Here is a 21225-nt window from a genome sequence, read left to right as displayed (position 1 = left end):
GAAAAACTAAGATTCTCAAATACAACACGGATAACCTCAACGCAATCACACTTGATGGAGAAGTTCTGGAAGAGGTGGGAACTTTCATGTACCTGATCAGCATCATCGATGAACAAGGAGAATTCGATGCAGATATAAAGGTGAGGGTTGGCAAAGCAAGGGAAGCATTTCTACAATTAAAGAACATATGGAACTAAAAAAAATGTCAACCAATATCAAAGTCGCAATCTTCAATACGAATGTCAACACAGTTCTATTGTACGGAGCAGTAACTTGGGGAACTACCACAATAATAATCAAAAAGGTATAAGTATTTACAAACAATTGTCTACACAATATACTGACTGTTCGTTGACCTACTGTGAGAGGCAACAAACCAGCTTCCATCTGAAGAGGAAATTAAGAGATGCTGGAAGTGGATAGGACATAAATTATGGAAATCACCAAACTGCATCACGATGCAAGCTCTAACTTGGAATCCTTAGAAGTTCGTATGGTTATCGAAGAGTTTTTAAAAGTCACGGTAAAATTAAGAATATGTATTTGGCCACCATGATTACAAGAATATGTTAAGTATTAATATTTTGCAAGTATTTGAATACGCTCAGTAATACGGTTACCTATTATTTATCATAAGGATAAGTACATCAACTGTTCTTTTGTTTGAAATCGATTTTAGCATGTCAACAAATAGGAAGAGATATCCGAAATGAGCAAGATGGTACACAGATATTTTGGATGAATGAATTCTTCTGACTGACTATATGATGAAAATATCCAGAAAAAGTACCTCAATGCTTTAAGATACGAGATTTGATTGATTTACAACCACTTAGAGCATCGACACTCAACATTTTCAACGCTTATTTTGAAACGTGGGTTATAGTTACCGGAGCGCTTTGTGGAGACTTTGATTATTATAATTCTCTATGTATGGTTTGTTTAAATCTTTCCATTGACATTTAAGATTGCAATTGATCAGTCACTTATTGGCAATTCTTTATCCTGTGAAGATTGCCTCAATATTGCTTTAGGTCAGTCAGTGTAAGCAGAGATTGATAATTGTTAGCAGTCGAATTCAAGACTCAAACATTTTCCTATTTATGACTCGTCAGTTGGACGTACTTGCATTCTAAGGCTGATTTGATTATACCATTCTTGAAACAAGCGGATTAAAATTCAACCGCTAGCATATTCCAATACTTAGTGATCAGTAATAGTGTAAATTCATTCCACTAGCAAAATAAATATCCTATGCAATTTCATTTTCAAGAACACTTTCTCGAAAGTATTTTTTTCCGTCTTTAGTTACAGGTTACTTACGAGTAGCTAACATAAGTCTACGCATTATTTATCATAGATTGAAGGCAATGAATAATTGAAAGTAGGTAAAATACCATAGAGATTCATCTCATAAACAAACATTTTGATTAAATTATCATGGTTACCAGTGAAATAAAACAAGATAAATTTCCTGAAATCTTATTATGAATATTTGAATAGGATTAAAGATGAATATCTACTAGAGGATTGGAGAAACATGAAACTAGATCACCATGAAAACCATGGAAGCACTAGACGGTCGTTTCATCCTAGTGTAGGACTCGTCAGCAGTTCCCTTCAATTCACTCATAAATTCAACTGTTAAATTACTATAACATTCACAAAAACTCTTTATGAAACATGAAATTGGTCATCATTAAGTGATCACAGTCAAGTATAACTAGTAGTTAATTCTATTAACTCCTAACTGTTTCTTATCAGAATGTGACAATAGATGATTTTAGCCTAAACTTTCAAATTCGAATTCATTCAAAGATGTTGACAATTGTGAATAATCTGCGGTTATATACAATGGAATTGGTTACCACCAATCCTCTTAACCTAATGATAGCAGTTCATTACTTACTTACTTACGCCTGTTACTCCCAATGGAACATAGGCCATTGACCAGCATTCTCCAACCCACTCTGTCCTGGGCCTTCTTTTCTAGTTCCATCCAATTCTTGTTCATTTTTCTAATGTCTATTTTCATTTTCTAACGTAATGTGTTCTTTGCTCTTCCTCTTTTCCTTCGGCCTTGAGGATTCCATGTGAGGGCTTGCCTTGTGACGCAGTTGGGTGCTTTCCTCAATGTGTTTCCTATCAACTTTCAGCGTTTCTTCCTGATTTCTTCCTCCACTGAAATCTGGTTTGTTATCTCCCACAGTAGTTTGTTGCTGATAATGTCTGGCCAACAGATCCAAAGTATTTTGCATAGGCAACTGTTAATAAACACCTGTATCTTCCAGAAGATAGCTTTCGTGGTTCTCCAAGTTTCCTCCCCATACAGTAGAACTGTCTTGATATTTGTATTGAAAATCCTGACCTTGGTGTTGGTTGACAGTTGCTTTGAATTCCAGATGTTCCTCAGTTGTAAATATGCTGCTCATGCTTTGTTTCACATCTGCATCAGATCCACTGTGTTCATCAATGATGCTGCCCAAATATGTAAAGGTTTTTACATCTTCCAAATCTTCTCCGTCAGTTGTGACTGGATTGGTGCATGCTGTGTTGTATCGGAGAATCTTGCTTTTCCCTTTGTGTATATTGAGACCTACTGCTGCTGAGGCTGCTGCTACACTGGTCGTTTTCTCCTGCATTTGTTGCTGCGATTGCGATAGAAGGGCCAGATCATCTGTGAAGTCTAGATCGTCCAGCTGCATCCTAGATGTCCATTGTATCCCGTGCTTCCCTTCAGATGCTGACGTCTTGATGATCCAGTCGATCACCAGGAGAAAGAGAAAGGGTGAGAGTAAGCAACCTTGCCTGACACCGGTCTTCACTTCGAACGACTTTGTCAACTGTCCTCCATGCACGATTTTGCAGTGTAATCCATCATATGAACTCTGTATGATATTGACTATCTTCTGAGACACGCCGTAGTGTCGAAGAAGTTTCTATAGTGTTGTTCTGTCCACGCTATCAAATGCCTTTTCGTAGTCAATGAAGTTGATGTAGAGTGATGAATTCCATTCAATTGATTGTTCCACAATGATCCGTAGAGTTGCGATTCTGTCTGTACACGATCTATCCTTACGGAATCCAGCCTGTTGGTCACGAAGTTGGGCGTCTACGGAGTCCTTCATCCTGTTTAACGATACCCTGTTAAAGACTTTTCCCGGTATTGAGAGAAGAGTGATGACCCTGTAGTTATCGCAGTTGCTGAGGTCGCTTTTCTTCGGTATTTTGGTCAGAATTCCTTCTTTCCAGTCTGTTGGTACTTGTTCGTCATCCCAAATCTTATTGAAGAGAATGTGGAGTATCCTTGCAGTTACCTCTACGTCTGCTTTTAGTGCCTCTGCTGGAATGTTGTCTGGTCCTGCTGCTTTGCCACTCTTGATTTGTCTGATGGCCATGCTGACCTCTTCAATTGTTGGTGGGCCAACATTGATTGGGAGGTCCGTGGGTGCTGCTTCGATGCTGGGTGGGTTCAGTGGGGCTGGTCGGTTCAAGAGTTCTTTGAAGTGTTCTACCCACCTGTTTTGTTACTCTTCAATGTTGGTGATTACCTCGCCTTCCTTGCTTTTCACTGGTCGTTCTGGTTTGCGGTGATTTCCAGAGAGTTTCTTTTTTTGTGCCCTGTTGGTCTGACTCCATTTTAGGTTGTATGGAAGATGTCTGGGAAGCCAACTCCATTTTAGTCAAGCGTTACTCAATATTTATAGTCAGACAATGTAAAGCTACAGACATGTGATTAATGAGATAAGAAGGGCACACACATATACGCTCATATAAAAACAGTCTAGATTGATAAGCGAATAAATAACAAGGTCAATGTATGGCTCAAGTAAAATGAATAGAATGGGATGTCCGAAAGCTCGAATAAAGTATATGGGCTTGGCATAATAACTGACACTACACTTTGTTATGTCATACAGCTGTTTCATGTTTCCTTCTCTTGCAGCCTTTTCCGCCGTCGTTGCTAAATCTTCCACATATTTACGTTTGTCTGTTCTGACGCTCCTCTTCACTTGTTTGTTTACTTCTGTGTATTCAGCTTGTGCCTTGGCTTTTTCTGCTCTTGTTCGCCTGGTATTGACTGCTGCCTTCTTGTTCCCTTTTTCTTGAATCTTATCCAGTGTATCAACAGTGATCCATTCCTTGTGATGGTGCTTCTTGTGACCCAGAACCTCATGACATGTTGAAGTGATTGCCTCTTTGATCCCCTTCCAGTTGCTCTCCATAGTAGTTCCCTCTCCATTGAGTAGATCATGAAAGGCCTGGAACTTGTTGCTGAGGGCTATCTTGAATTTGTTGAGTTTGTTAGTATCCTGAAGAAAGGCCGTATTGAACTTATGTGATATTGTCCGCCCCGTTGTCCAGTGTTTCTTGAGTTTTAATTTCATCTTGGCGATCAGTAATTGATGGTCTGATGCTGTATCAGCTCCTCTCTTGGTTCTCACGTCTTCCATCGTCCTCCTGAACGTTTTGTTGATGCAAATATGGTCGATTTGGTTTTGTGTGGTGTGATCCGGTGAAGTCCATGTGGTTTTGTGTATGCGCTTATGTGGGAATATGGTGCCGCCTATGACCAGTTTATTGAAAACACATAGATTTGCGAATCTCTCGCCATTTTCGTTCCTTTCTCCCAGTCCGTCTCGTCCCATGATGTCTTCATATCCAGTGTTGTCCGTTCCAACCTTGGCATTGAAATCTCCCATCAGAATGGTCAGGTCCTTTGTTGGGCACTTCTCGATGATTGACTGCAGCCTATTGTAGAATTGATCTTTAGCGTCTTCATTGTAATCGTTGGTAGGCGCATAGCATTGGATGATGTTCATTGAAATGCTCTCTTTCTTTGCTTTGAAGGAGGCTTTGATGATCCTTGGTCCATGAAATGCCCATCCTATAAGTGCATTTTGTGCTTGTTTGGACAGGATCAATCCAACTCCTTGTGTATGTGGGGCATTTTCTTCTTCATGACCGGAGTATAACAGGAGCTATCCTGAAGTTAGTCGTTATTGTCCAACTTGCGTCCAATGTGTTTCACTGATCCCAAACACCTCTAGGTTGTATCTTCTCACTTCTGCAGCAATCTGGAAGGCTCTCCCGGTGTCCCACATTGTACGAACATTCCATGTACCTAAATAAATGGTTGCTCTGGTTGTCAGAAGGGGCATCCGCCTCGTGACTTCGAAGGAACTCGGCTTTCATCATGAGGCGTCATAGTTCTTCTAAAAGAAGACCATCTGACTCCCAGGGCAGAGTTTAGAAGGTTTGAATACTTTTTTCTGGTTGGCGTTTTTTTAGCGAGTTAGGTTTCTACGGGATGGGGACGCTAACCACATGCCCGACCCTCCTCCTTTATCCGGGCTTGGGACTAGCAGTAGCCCCCGGAGGGACTCCAGGTGGAGGTCATTATAAGCATATGCTTTCATAAAAATTATATAATAGTTACACATGATAAAACAAAGAATGAATAACATACCAAGCAAGTTACCACAATCTTGTATGACAATTATGATTACGTACAGCATTTATATAAGAGTAAGTTTGTTTAGAACGATTTTTTAATTCGAATGAACGATAATTAAACATTTCTGAATTGGTGGTCATAATGGAACTAGTCGATTTTTTTTGTGTTGTAGATCTGAAATTAAATATATATAAATTTTAATTAGAGAGGGATTTTGTGAATATTATAGTAATTCTAATAGTTGAAACCATGAGTCAATTAAAGCTAGACCAACATGAAACACCTGGAAGCACTGGAAGGCCGTTTCGTCCTAATGTGTAACTCCTCAGCAGTTGGCATTCACGACCCTACCTCGCGAGATTGCATTCTCAAGAATCTAATACATGACGTAATTCAGCTTAGGAATCTGTATTATTCACTTATGGTTTTAATGTTAGCCTACTATTGCCAATGGAAACCTATTCAGTAATACGTAGTAAAACATTCAGTAATCTCTCAAATAGGATAAAAATATACAAAAAGATATTTGTTAAGTAAGATTTATAATCAAAGAGGAAAATGATCATGTTTATTAACTTGGAAAATAAATTCACTTGGTATTGTTTAACCTGTATCTTCCCACAGTATGCACATATGCCAATAACAGACTGATCAGTTGCTGTCCTAAACCTCAATGAGAAGATACAAACCAAACAATACCAAGTGAATTTAAATTCACCCCATTGCACAAGCAAGTGCCTATCAAGACTCAGTAGCTGAGTGGATAACGCGATGGCGTTTGAAGTGAATGGTACTGGGTTCGAGTCCCAGAGTGAACATCAACTCTGAGATGTAGGTACGTCCAGCTGACGAGTCCTGAAAAGGACTTCACGGTTAGCCACTATCCATCATTGCCTACAAAAAGCTTGGAAAATAAATTCCTAATGAAATGAAGACAATAAATATTAGTAAGGTTATAATCATTAAATCCTGTATAAGGTTAACCACCCTCATTAAATATTTGAAGAGATTATGAGATCACCTAAATTTGAGAACGGAATGAAGACTCAGCAACACAATGATCAGATAAGCTAACTATTCTGATGCACCTCAGTCTCGTTAACTAGAAGGAGAAGTTCACGTCAGAAGAGAGAAAATGTATTCCACAAACAGACAGAAGGACGAAACACAACAACATACCCAACTCAAGAGTATATACATGCAGCATGAAAATGTTCTTGAGAAATGTCACAAAACAAAGAAAACGAACCAATGATATTTAAAGACTTGACAATTAGGAAAAACGATATGAAGGTGAGAATTGGCGCTTTTAGTGAGAAAACAAGAAATTCAAATTGCTGAAATAAAATTACAAAAATAATACGTTTATCAAGTGAGTTCTGAAGATCTAGCATCCCCAAAATGTATATACAACAAACAGTTTTCATGTGACATTTTATTTCAATCATCTAAAATTATCTCTATATATCTTCTATAACCACACTACTGTAGGGCGTTCCAACTTACTGGATGAAAAAAACCCAGATAAATTGAAAGTTAAAGCTTGAAATGAAATCTTTAATGGAAATCGGCTTTTATGTGCAACATTAACCCACTATAAATGAGTAGAAAAGTGTGCGGAAATGTTTAATACTGCACACATATTGGATACTGAGAAACTAGGATGCTCTGCAAATTCATGGAAACATATCCTATCTCATTTACATAAACATTAAACTAAAAACTGTCAACATAGTTCATTAGTTTAAATTACAACAGTGGTCTTGAATACTGTTAGAGGTATGTGGGCTGCTATCACTTCCCGGTTTCCCACACCGTGGAAAGATTCTTCTGGAAGTACTTGAAAAGAAAATTGGGTTAGAGATGGTCTTAATGACTTGAGAGCGTGACCGCGGTACCAAAGGGTCACACAACCTTTTTGTGTTAGCTCCGTAATTGCCGGTGCCTTACCTCCGGAGATGAATATCCGTAAAATAAGGTGATTTGTGCATCTTTAGGGTCAACCTATTCTAATCTCACCCCTCCTTGTGGGAAGGTAGCATCGCTGTTACACTGGTTGTCTGAAGAAAACACCTTACTGCCGTCACACCATTGTATAGTCAGCAGTACGACTTCGCCTTCGGACCATGGGTTTTCTGCTTTTAGTCTTATCGTTCTTCAACCGACCTGTCTGGCATGGTGTAACCATGAGGAACGATTGTTCCAGCCAGTATAGCTCGATTGGTTCATCACGATAAGCAAGACCGACCATCACGTCAAGGTAGCAACAACGGTAACAAATGAAAAAAGAATGGTATGACTAAAAGATGAATGAAATTCACTTCTTTTCTTACTCCGAACGCTTCAAAAAATAAGATCACTTTATTATTATCAGATAATATTATATCATCGTATCTTAGACAAGATTAGCTTTTTTAATAATTTTCAGTACACAAATATAACATACTTGTACAAGTGGGTAGCTATGGGGACTCAGTAGTTAAGTGGATAAACGTATTAACTATTTGAAGTGAAAGACAATGAGGTTTGAATTTCAGAATGAATGTCAACTCTGGAAAGCAAGTGCATTCAGCTGATGAATGCTAAGTGGGATGAAACATGCATTCTTGATTCCATTGATAACTACATCTCATCATTTTTGAATACATAATATGACGGTTGTAAACTACCAATTTCTTAGAATTCGATGCAATAACTTATCTTTTTGAAGTATATATACTGGTGAAGAGCCAATCTTAATGATCATTAATCGGAAATGAAATGTTTTTTAAATCAGTATTCCATTTAAAATACTAGCTGATATGTATTTTCAATTCTTAATTGTATATCCATACTGCTTTACACTATGAACATACAAAACTTTGCATTCTTATTATCAGACTTTATGTATTGACTACATTAAACTTTCCTTAAAAAAGAAGTAAATTTTCAAGTCTTGAATTAATATACTACATTTAGTTTCTGCTTGCGTTCTACCATACCAGTGGAGTCCAATCCGTATCGGGTAGAGACAGGTATCTACCTCAGACAACGGATGAATATTTGCACAGCCATTCATGGATCGATGAATGCCGATTCGGTGGTCTAGAGGTTAAGAGTTCGTGCGCGAAACCGAAGGTCCTGTGCTCGAACCCCGCGTGTAGGACCGTGGACGCACCGTTGAGGAGTCTCATACTAGGACGAAACAGCAGTCCAATTCTTTCAGGTTTTCAATAGTTGTCCATCTTACACTGACTCAAGAATTCAACTATTAAGAAATATAAGTAATATTTTCAATAGTCAACTGACAAACATGTACATGTGACTTTGATCACACACAATTAAGAAATATACTTGTTTCATTCACTAATATAGTGGCAAACTAATGATTCCCCACATGATATACTATTTCAATGTGAAATTTTTCCTTTATTATTGCTTGAGACATATTTAGACATAAAAGCATTTCAGAAAATTTGGTTGATAAGATAGAAATGATACTTTTTTAGTATTTATATGTTTCATAACCAGTGAACTCCAGATGGAGATATCCGTCTATCAGTTAAGGGACGATTATACTGCGCAATAGTTCGTTCTGTTCTACTTAACGACTGCGAAACGTGTTCATTAAGAATAGGAGATACTCGTAACCTACAAGTATTTAATCACAGATGACTTGGAAATATTGCTCACATCTGCTCGTACACTAGTAAACATCGTGCGTTGAAGTAGGCAGTAGCTGGACATACATATAACATATTCTAGCCACATTATTCGATAAAGATTCGCCACCTCACCAACAAGATTTTCATCTTTACCTAGTATCATGCATCTGATCTCATTATTGTTCACTCGGTAATCCCAACATACATAAGCAATATTATGAAGACGCATGTTTTTGAGAAGCCCCCAAATGACCTAGTACAGATAAGAGTAGGGAGAGTCAACTCTTTATCTCGAAATGAGCACGTGCTTACAACCACTGCCAAGGAAGTCTTACTAACTGCCTTCTCGCACCACACATGTTGTTTACGAAATTGATAGCACGAAAAGCGAATGTCCGAGTTTTTTAACCAGGTTGGTGGATATGGAGGATCCATCTAGGGAAGTTGGGAAACCCTCATTCCAAACCAATGGTGTACATGGGATCCAGAATCATAAGGAAACAAATGGTGGATGAACCTATTATTAGTCACCGGCTACCATGGAACTGCACCTCCTTACGTTGTTCCACTGCCTTGTGAATTAGACCTTTAGGTCAAAGGCTCAGGATTTTGCCCTCTAAGGAAACCACCTAGTTCGGTTGGGCACCCGGGTGGTATCCCAGACCCCACATAAATCGAATGATTATGTGGCGCATATCTATCTGGCGTCTCCTTGTACCAATATTTATGTGTTTAAATAAATAAATAAATGTTTTTGCGACAACCTGTAATTTCTTCATCCTATTTGGAATATCAACAAAGATGACCACAATTAGTAAATACCTGTAATTACTCTTCAAGAACATACCTCTAATATTCTCGTTCAAGTCTCAAACTATTAAGATAAGGAATCAGTCTAGCCAGTAAAGAACGTACACTTTATAGATAAAATGTTCATCGGAGTTCACAAGAACATCACATCAAAATAATTAATAACTTAATTCATTCTGATCTATGATCTCCTAACAGTTACTTCAACCCAATGGATAAATACTGAATAATCTCAATTATTTATATTCATGTATCATGAAAGTTAGTCTAACTTATATTTTTCATTGAAACGAGCATCAAAGTTGAATTCACGAGTTCATCTAAACTATATCATCATTGAAAATCTGGAAGCACTAAACAACCATTTCTTCCTAGAATGGAAACTCCTCAGCAGTGAGTATCCACAATGGTGGTTGGCGCAGTCGGTGATTGGGCATGCGCAACATATGTTCAAGTCATCTCAACTGATGAAGTTTCATTACTTCATCAATTGATTTGCCATCCTTACCTAGTACAAGTTCCCTAAAAACTGTATTACTTACTCGGTGTTCCCAGGATGTATGAGCAATGCTTCGAAGACACCTATGATCAAATACTAGTAACCTACAAATATCCTCTACTCTTACCGGTCATGTTACACTGCCATAAAGTAGGAAGAAACGAACTACTGCGCAGTAAATCCGTCCTTTAGTCGGTAGACGAATATCTCGCCTACGCCATAAATGACGCAAGTTGGCAAAAGCTAGTCGAACCTTCTGTATTCGTGCTGAGATTTTGTCACATATCAGACCGTTATAGTCACACAAAAATAAGTTACAGACAAATGATGAATGAGATAAGAAGTGCACACACTTATGCGCTCATATAAAAACAGTGAAGGTTGGTAAGTAAGTAAATAAATAACAACGTCAAAATGTAACTCAAGAAGAATGAATGAATTAGTCTGTCCAGAAGCTAGAACAAATCATATAGGCCTAATATAGTAACTGACATTACACACATCGTTTAACTACAGCGAATAATACAAGTCGATTTTCCAATAATTACTAAATGAACAAGTGGTGGTTGGTATTCACTATAGCGCCTTTAAACTTCATATATAGTTCATCCTGATAACTATCCCTAAATAACGACCCAACAGTGTATTAATCAGATGGCGAATACGAAGTATTGATTAAGTTTATTATTGCACCACGCACAAATAACCAAACTTACAGGTGCGTTAAGCAAGCATGAAAAAGTAATGCGGAAAAGCTAGCGAGCGAGTCGCCGAGTCAATTAACAGGATTAAAATGCACATATATATACATAGTGAAATGAATGGATCATCGAATCAATTAATAAGCGACTAATAATAAGGCTAGTAGAATGAAAATATGAGTAGGCAGTAAGCAAAGCTCAAGTATGCATATTCATACAAGTGCAACAATGATAATAAAGGTACACTGATATAGGTTGTTATTGTATAAATGACTCTGTCCTTTAAATAAGTTAATAAAAGGGTTTAACCAAATTGAATGTAAACAAACTCAGTTGCACATGAGCTGCCATAACATACATTTTTTTCTTTTGTTTCAGTATAAGATATTATGCCGAGACTATGATATATGGACGGACTAATCAGATTTACAATCACATGTCTTAGATTTTGGCGCGAAGTTCACTCACCCATTCGTTCAAGTAGCGTCTTGACATTTTAGCTGACGTCAGTTCGCGGTGCTAACCACATATCTAAAACCTAACCCTTACGATCAACTTTAAATCATAATTTTAATTCCCCTTACTGGTTTATAACCCTTATGTGGTCCTAGTTATTCGGTGGACACTAGCGTCGCTCAACGGTTGTCCATAAATTATAGTCTCACCTGTTATATCCCGATGAGAATAATAAATGGTCACTGTTGGAATCTATTTCTGTACTAATACTATAGGTAAATTTTTACTGTATGATTGTTAAATAACCAAACTATTCATATTCGTGTTCCTCTTAACATAAGCTTTATTTTGACCTATGAACTATTACTATATGATTTACCATTCTTGAGTTATGCCCAGTCTGTTAGTTACAGTCTCTCACATTCACAGCCACATTTGGCTAAATCTTGTACAAATGTTGTTTCGTATTTTATGGTACGATATGGTCTGTCTTGTTGGTATATAAAGCGAGTATGTTTAGAGTAAATGATTCATATCTCAGAGGCCGAGATTGGTGTCCTGGACTTAACAGGCAGGTCTAGGCAGGAAGCAGGACCGATAAGGACTCTAGATTGCTCTCACGGGTTTTATGCGTCATTGGTACGGTCGATAATTCTCTAATTGGCGGTATCATTACATTATACATTGATAGGGGAAATGGGCACAAGTTATAACAATTGGCGATGGAGTGAAAAACAAAGAACCAAAGGCACAAAACCACAAGTTATGACATCACCGATATTATTCAACACATATAATTCCTAAATAATACTTACCTATTAACATTATCATATACATTATGTAATAGTTCAAATGTCTTCACTCCATTATGATGCTGATCCATAGGTTTTACCTTATTAAGATCCTGTTTTAATTTAACATTTCCATCATCTATTTTAGATACATCATAAACACTTGTTAATGTATTATTATTATTATTATTATTACATAACTTCATATCTATCATAGGTATAGGTATTTGATCATTGATAGTTCTATGTAATTCATTCACTTGTTGATTAGTTAATGTTTTATTATGAATATGAGTTTGATCATTTAACTTTGCTTGTTCAGCCATGGCTATTGTGTTGCCATAGTGATTATTATTATTATTATTATTATTATTATTATTATTATTATTATTATTATTATTATTATTAGGTTTATGATAAGAATGATTTACAATAGGATTCATCTTTCTTTTATGAATTAAACCTTCTTTATCCCAAATTTGAATAATAGATGATAATTCACATGGAATAGTAGAATGTTTTTCAATGTTTAATGTATCATAAAAAACTTGATCGAAAAATTTTGAATAAAGAACAAAATTATTTGATGAAAAAATTGGATTTTTTAATTGATAATGTTTATGTAAAAATTGTAACATTTTTTTCGAAGGAAAATCAATAGCCAAACAAGAAGGATTAATATTTTCATACTGAAAAAAAATTATGGGAAAATCATTTGAGAAATAGAGAGGGATGGGGGAAAGGCGAAGAAAAAAACAGCGGGGGTGGAGGGTTCTGATAGTGTTATATCCTAGCGAAGATTAAATGACGAGTAACTCCTGAGACCTATCAATGAACTAATATTATGCATATATTCCTATTGTATAACTATTCAGTAACTAGATTATGTATATCTAACTATATTCCTCTTATTATAAGCTCCATTGTAACCTATAGATTATTATTATTATTATTATATGATTTACTGTTCTTAAGAAGTTATGTTCAGTTTATTGATGATTACAGTCTCCCACATTCACAACCACATTTTGGCTTTATTGTGTGTATGAATTTTATTTCCTATTTCATGGTGTGATGAGGTCTGTTTGGTTGGTATATACATCAAGTATGTTTGAAATCAATGATTCGTATAATGAAAGCTGGTATTGATGTTCTGGATCCAACTGAAAGAGCTAGAAGAACAATGAGTCAACAAGGACACCAGACTGCTCATACCAGTCGAACGACATTGGTTTAGCACATTACTAAGATTGAATAAGTCGTATTTCGATTGACGAATAAATCACGTGATAACAAGCTGGACTTAAAATCACAACAGATAGGGGAGTGTAATAACAAATTATACGTTTTATTCAAAATATTATAACTCAATACAAAGAAATGGAAGTATTACTTGGAATTCTCAAGGCTAAAGGAGAAGAGGAAAACTAAACAACACAGTACGCCAAGAAATAGAGACAGACACTACAAAATTACAAAATAACTTGGTAAAATCTGAGAATCATACAGTAAATACTTCATTTACAAGAAATTAAACAATCGTATCAGACTTCATTGTTCTTTCGTTTCCATATCAGTCATTCTATGTTCTCTTTCTCTTTCATTCGATCTCCTTAACCTTCTGCTGCTAGGCATTTCACTTCCCATTCATGATACATGCTACTTATATCTAACGACATCAGTAGCACACACTGCACTATGACTCAATTCAATGTGACGATGAACTGTCGTTGATTCAATCATTTGTTTAAAATAACCTGTACTAGGATATATCACATGACTGAAACCACATTACATACATTTAATGATTTTTTCAACTTTTATCACTCTTCAAAATCAATCATATAGAAGAGGCCATTGCTATCCACTTGTTTAAGCTTAACCTTCGTGTACACAAAACATTATGTTTTATTCCTCATTATTCTATGGTCTGAACCTTCCTTGTCACCCTTTTCTAATCTCTTGTTTCTTTAAATTATTATTCCTACTTACTTACTTACTTACTTACACCTGTTACTCCTCGTGAAGGAGCATAGGTCGCTCACCAGCATTCTCCATCCAACCCTGTCCTGGGCAATCCTTTCCAGCTCCTTCCAGTTGTAATTCATCCTTTTCATATCTGCTTCTATTATCCGACGTAATGTGTTCTTTGGCCTTCCTCTTTTCCGCTTCCCTTCAGGATTCCAAGTTAGAGCTTGCCTCGTGATGCAGTTTGACGATTTGCGTAATGTATGTCCTATCCATTTCCATCGTCTTTTCCTAATTTCCTCTTCAGCTGGAAGTTGGTTTGTTCTCTCCCACAGAAGGCTATTGCTGATGGTATCCGGCCAATGGATGTTGAGTATCTTGCGTAGACAGCTATTTATAAATACTTGTACTTTCTTGATTGTGGTTGTTGTAGTTCTCCAAGTTTCAGCTCCATACAGTAGAATTGCCTTGACGTTGGTATTGAAGATTCTCACTTTGATATTGGTTGAAAGTTGTTTTGAGTTCCATATGTTCTTCAATTGTAGGAATGCGGCCCTTGCTTTGCCAATCCTCGCCTTTACGTCTGCATCTGAACCTCCATGTCTATCGACGATGCTTCCCAGATATGTGAAGGATTCTACATCTTCCAGAGTTTCGCCATCAAGGGTGATTGGATTGCTGTTCTCCGCTTTGAAGACCTTGGTTTTCCCTTTGTGTATGCTGAGGCCTACTGATGCAGAGACTGCTGCTACATTGGCTGTCTTTATCTGAATCTGTTCACGTGTACGTGATAGGAGGGCTAGGTCATCTGCGAAGTCCAGATCGTCTAATTGGTTCTGAGCTGTCCATTGTATTCCGTGTTTTCCTTCAGATGTCGAGGTCTTCATAATCCAGTCGACCACCAGAAGAAAGAGGAAGGGAGAGAGTAAACAGCCTTGTCTGACTCCGGTCCTTACTTGGAATGCATCTGTCAGCTGTCCTCCATGCACTACTTTGCACTGTAGTCCGTCGTATGAGTTCTTCTACACTTATTTTCACAACTAATAATTAGCCATTATTATAACTTTTAACTATTCTTCTTTGCATTGTTTGTTTGAATCTCCCCATTGATGTGTTAGAACTGAAACTGATCAGTCTCTTATTGGCATATGTTCATCATGTGCGGATTGCCTTGAGTCACAATCGCAGTCCTACACATGTATGGAAGGATTCAAACAAACAATACAAATTGAATTAAAACTTAACCCTATTGCATAAGCTACTGGTTGTCAGGGCTCAGTAACTATATGGGTAACGCGATAGCGTCTAAAGAGGACAGTATCGGGTTCGAGTTCCGAAGTGAACACCAACTCTGGGACGCACATATATCCGGCTGACATATTACGTGTCCTGGATTCCACTGCTAGCCAACATCCAACTTTGCTTTTAACTATTCTGTTCTCAATAGCTATCAAGTGGACCAATTCTCTTCATCTTAGTACTTCTCACTAGCTGATCATTGCATTCCTTTAGATATCCGAGTTTCATAAACAATTCATAACAAGACATTATTTTAAAACTTTTTAAATGTTCAACACCAATCTATTCTACTAAAGATTACCCATTTGAGTAAATACGGTTGACGATATATTAGATTGTATAGTCTAAGTATATAAAATCGTCAAAATGAAAATATTCAATGAATACCTTATTAAATTTACATTCGTCTTATAAACTCTTAGGAACTGTGCATGTACAATTTTAATGTTATTTGGTTATATTGTAAGTATTCAAATGTAATCAACTTTCATCTTTCGTTCGTACACCTTTGTAGTGAACAGAACACCGGTGGGGACACTCGAACGTATTTAACACAAAATTACAGGACTTGTTGATAAAATCTAACAATCATAAAGTAAATACTTAATTTACAAAATGTCCACCAATTGTCTCAAAATGACCCAGACTCCATTGTTCTTGTATTTTCATACAAATTACATCCTGTTCCCATTCTTTATTGTTCGATCCTCTTGTCTCTATGCTGCCAGACCTTCTGTCCACGATTAACATCATATACTACTTATGTCAATATAAGTAACACATACCATACCTTCACCATACTTATAGCTATAAGCGATCTAGTTTTTTTTGTTGTCTGCTTGTAACCAATGTATGAAATCTAATCGTCCAACAACATTTTATATCTGGTATTTAAATACAACCCTTACATAATGAGGTTAGTCTAGGTGTTATATACGAAAAGAAACAGGATATACATACATATACCATCATCAGAATCATCGAGGTTAGGTACTCCACCACAAACTACTAATAAAAGTAATATCAGTCATGATTATCCACCGCTCGATTACAGATCACAATAATCTTTTATTAAAACTTTTAAACATAGAGGCTACATTCTGAGATGGTAGAGTAGGTATATATTTCAAGAGAATGATTTTGTTGAAGTAACATTCTATGACCTAGATGTTTCAATTATAAATCTTCATATTGAAATGGTCGCTGGTATTAGTTTATCTTTAATGTAATTTAGTTTGTTCATTTAAAGTGTTTAGATAAATGACATAAAAGTAAGTAAGTACCTGTGAGAAGTGTTCACTTGAGATCAGATGATATTAAACAGATCAATAAATCAATAAGGTTTAAACCCAGTTCAACAATTTTACTTGTGTTTTTTTTCTTTTTACAAGTTTTCCTGTGTATAAAAAAGATTATGAATAAGGTAATTTGATCAAGTACACTTATCATTTAACTCCGCCTGGAGTCCCTCTGGGAGCTACCGCCGGTCCCGAGCCCGGATAAAGGAGGAGGGTTGTTCATGGGGTTATCAACCCCATCCCGCAGAAAACTAACTCGCTAGCAAAAACACTTATCATTTAGTTTATATTTAGCATATTTAATAATTCATGTTTATAAGCAAAATGATATACAATCCTTTTAGAAACATCAGTAACTTCTTTATATTCCCAAGTATAGTATTAGTATGTGGGTGGTTAACATTATCTCAGATACAATATATTTTACACAAATTATGGGGATTAAGATAAACTCAAATATAGATTTAGAATGTTGTAACATATTATTCTAGAGATTGAAATTAAAGATAAGCGCGAACCCACTAATTAGCCTATTAACTGTTATACCCCGATGAGAATAATGAATTATAAATTTTGGGATCTATTTATGGACTAATACGATACTGCATATATTTTTATTGTATAACTGTCAAGTAACTAAACTATTCATATCCGTGTTGCTGTCATTATGAGCTTTATTTTGATCTGTGGACTGTTATTATACGATTTACCATTTTTGAGTTATGCTCAGTCTATTAATTACAGTCCCCCACATTCACAACCACTTTTGGCTAGATCTTGTACAAATGTTGTTTCCTATTTTATGGCACGTTGTGGTCTGTTTGACTGGTGTATATAAACTCAGTCTGTTTGAAATAAATGATTCATATCACAGAGGCTGAGATTTGTGTTCTAGACTCAACAGGCAGGAAGGCTAGACAAGAAGAGGGACCGATAAGGAATATAGACTTCTTGTACGGGTTTACTTGTCATTGGTGCGGTTGATAGATCATTGTTCTCTAATTGGCGGTATCATTATGTTATATACTAATAGGGTACAAAGTCACAAGATATAACACTTTCTTAAGTTAATGAAAAGTAATGATCATGATATTCATGAGAGATTATAGAATATAAGAATATCACATCGTATACAGATTAAACGTTTTTAATTTACACATCCATGTAATTAAATATATGTATAGGCATATGTAAGTGATAGGCGTGTTTATAAATTTTCTGACGTTATTCGGTGAGACTACAACTTATGGACGACCTTTAAGCGACGCTAAACTAACCTCGAAAATGTCTACCTAATAACTAGGATCAAATGAGGGCTATAAATTAGTGTGAGGAATTAGAATTATAAATTACAGTTGATAGTTTGGGTTAGGAATTACAATTAGGTTTTTCATCACGAACTGACATCATTTATAAAGCCAAGATGCTATTTAGGCAGATGGATGAGTGAATTTCGCGCCAAAATCCGAGACCTGTTATCTCAGACCTGATTGGTTCGTCCAGAAATTATAGTCTCGCCGACTACATTTATTTATGAAGTAACAAAATTTAATTCACATTAGCTGAATATCTATGACCTTAAGTAGTGTAATACTGAGAACATTTAAAATTTGTTTACATGAATGATTTCATAAATAAATGTAGTCAATAACACGGAGTCGTAAACCCTACCTAATTTTAAAATACTAACAATGTTACTATAATAGCTTGTCGACTTGTGCCTTATTAATATATATAACGTTATGATACCGCCAATTAGAGAACAATGACCTATCGACCGGACAAATAACGCATAAAACAAGTACGAACAGTCTATATTCCTTATCAGTCCCTCTTCTTGTCTAGCCTTCCTGCCTGTTGAGTCTAGAACACGAATCTCAGCCTCTGTGATATGAATCATTTATTTCAAACAGACTGAGTTTATATACACCAGTCAAACAGACCACATTGCACAATTAAATAAAAACAACATCTGTACAAGAATTGGCCAAATGTGACTATGAATATGGAGGACTCTAATTAATAGACTGAGCAGAACTCAAGAATGATAAATAGTATAATAATAGTCTATCGGTCAAAATAAAGCTTATAATAAGAGACACATGCGCATGCATAGTTTAGTTAGTTAAAAAATTACACAATGAAAATATATGTATCACATTAGTCCATAAAACGTTCTCAAAAGTTATCATTCATTATTCTAATCGGGATATAACAAAAGGTTTACGGAGCAAAGATAAGTCATAGTTTTTATCTTCATACAAGGTGATTACAATTTTTACAGCACTTAAAATGATTTAAAACACAATAGATGTACATGTGTCGGATGAACTTTACGTTCACAGTCAAAGCTAATTATTTAGAAAACTTAAGAGTAAGAGCTAAAGCGGACAATGGGCAAAGCGGAACACTGAATAGATAACTAAGCAAAGATGGAGTTATTTCATGATGTACAGTCATCTGACAGGAAAGTTGTGTTGACTCAAAGAAGTGAAATGCCCGTTTTCAAGATGTATGTAAGAAGAAAAGGTATCCATGTTTCTTTTGGTTTTTACGATTAAACGTTCCTCAAAAATCCACAAGTATATAATCCCAAATATTTGAAAACTTTAATTGTAGCTTTTCAGGACACTTTGAAGGACTTGTAAGGAAGAGTTATGTACATAGTGTTAAACATATTCGAGAATCAAGGTGAAAACATTCCCTTCAGCAGTTTTCAAAGTGTGGATTAAGTGGAAAACATGGACTAATATGATGCCGTACATCATCTTATTGATTAGAACTAAAGGCTGGCTGTCGTAATAAGAGATGTTCTAGTGTGAAAGGCAAGCTTTAATAATCTCAAAGGACGGGATACTCACTTAACTAAATTTTAACCCTAGTCTCTGGTCTTCCTTGATAGATATTGTTTATGCGAGGGATGCATACTAAGTTCTGAATAGCACAATTTTTTATCTTTATTTCTTACATGCAAGGTACTCAGAATGACCGCTTTATTTGGTTGATTTCACAACTCAGCACAATCACATTGCTCCATTGTATTCAGCTCAGAGATAACAGCTAAGAGAGATAGATTCAATATCAACTAAGTAATGAATTTCATAGACTGTGACAAACAATGAGTTAGATGAAGTAGATGTTCCGCTTCTTTACAAATAAACAAACAGAAATTGTCAGTGAAACACAATATGTTAACAATGATTCCACAAGCATACAAACAACTATGGACACGAGCTCTCATTGTAAAATATCACACTCTGGATTCAGAGAATTACAATAAAATCAAGGAAGTTCTGGAAACACAATATTCAGGTCAATCATCAATTAACAGATGTATGAAGAGACTCAATCTATCAATCATTACAAAAGAGGCCAATCAATGGCACAATCAAATGTTAAGCAAATAAGACAGTTACATAGAATATATGTAAAAATGAAGAAAACGAAACCTACTAGGATAAAGAATCACAAACGAAGCAACCAGGAAGAAATCACTAAACATTTAACTATGAATAATAAGCTTACTTCTATATAAAGTAAGAACTGATGACGTGAAATAAAATGAAAGGGAAAGCTCCGAAGTTGAACAATCTATCTCAGTAACACCAAAAGCATTTATCTGAGCTCGAAATCCTCTTCAACACTACAAAAACCAAACTGGATGGCTACCCGTAAAATCGATCTATTATAATTCCAGCAATGCTAACCTTGCACATTACAATAAAAATCCATATGAATTCATATCAAACATTATGTTCATCTCAATGGATGTTGATTAGCAATTTTACCAAATGATTTAACCTATTTAAACGTTACATATAAGGTGGAAATTGATGGTTCTTTGCTTCCAATACACTCATGAAGGACTACGAGCAAAGCTCATAAGGGAGCTTTAAAAAACACTATTACTGTTAAGCAATAATACATATATGAATAGGTAGTTTATTGTAAATCGAATCGAACATATATGTGTTGATTTATATAGGATCACACATCCCTATGATGTGGAAAAACTGGGTAACAATCTATCACTTCTTGATCAAAAGTCCATCTTTCAAACCGTTGTACCATTTCTTTGCTTTGATGAAGAGAACTTTGAGCTCAGTACGAAGAACTAATACAGAAAAAGGAGCGAAATTTGAACAAGGAAATACTTGATGACTGGTACAGTCAACATGATTGCGCCAAAACAAGATAACACCATAAGCGGAATGTGACAACTCATCGCTGAAACACTTACTTTAAGCATAAAGTCAAATAACTTTTTTCCACAACCTTTCCTCTGATGTGCTTCATGTACG

General features: G+C 36.0%; 1 protein-coding gene across 1 annotated transcript; it reads right to left on the bottom strand.

Annotated features, from left to right (window-relative positions):
• Window positions 1-5478: 5478 nt before the first annotated feature.
• Window positions 5479-21173, bottom strand: WC2_23 (blue light receptor; the record flags this gene model as incomplete). Its single annotated transcript, XM_051219592.1, has 3 exons — window positions 5479-5632; window positions 12384-13048; window positions 21165-21173. The coding sequence occupies 3 exons, from the start codon at window positions 21171-21173 to the stop codon at window positions 5479-5481; spliced, it is 828 nt and encodes a 275-aa protein (XP_051064462.1).
• Between the last annotated feature and the right edge of the window lie 52 nt (window positions 21174-21225).

This window comes from Schistosoma haematobium, chromosome 7 (genome assembly GCF_000699445.3).
Source record: "Schistosoma haematobium chromosome 7, whole genome shotgun sequence".
Classification (NCBI taxonomy): Eukaryota; Metazoa; Platyhelminthes; class Trematoda; order Strigeidida; family Schistosomatidae; genus Schistosoma; species Schistosoma haematobium.
The sequence above is the reverse complement of the archived record's forward strand: the minus strand, read 5'-3'. Positions and strand labels throughout refer to the sequence as shown.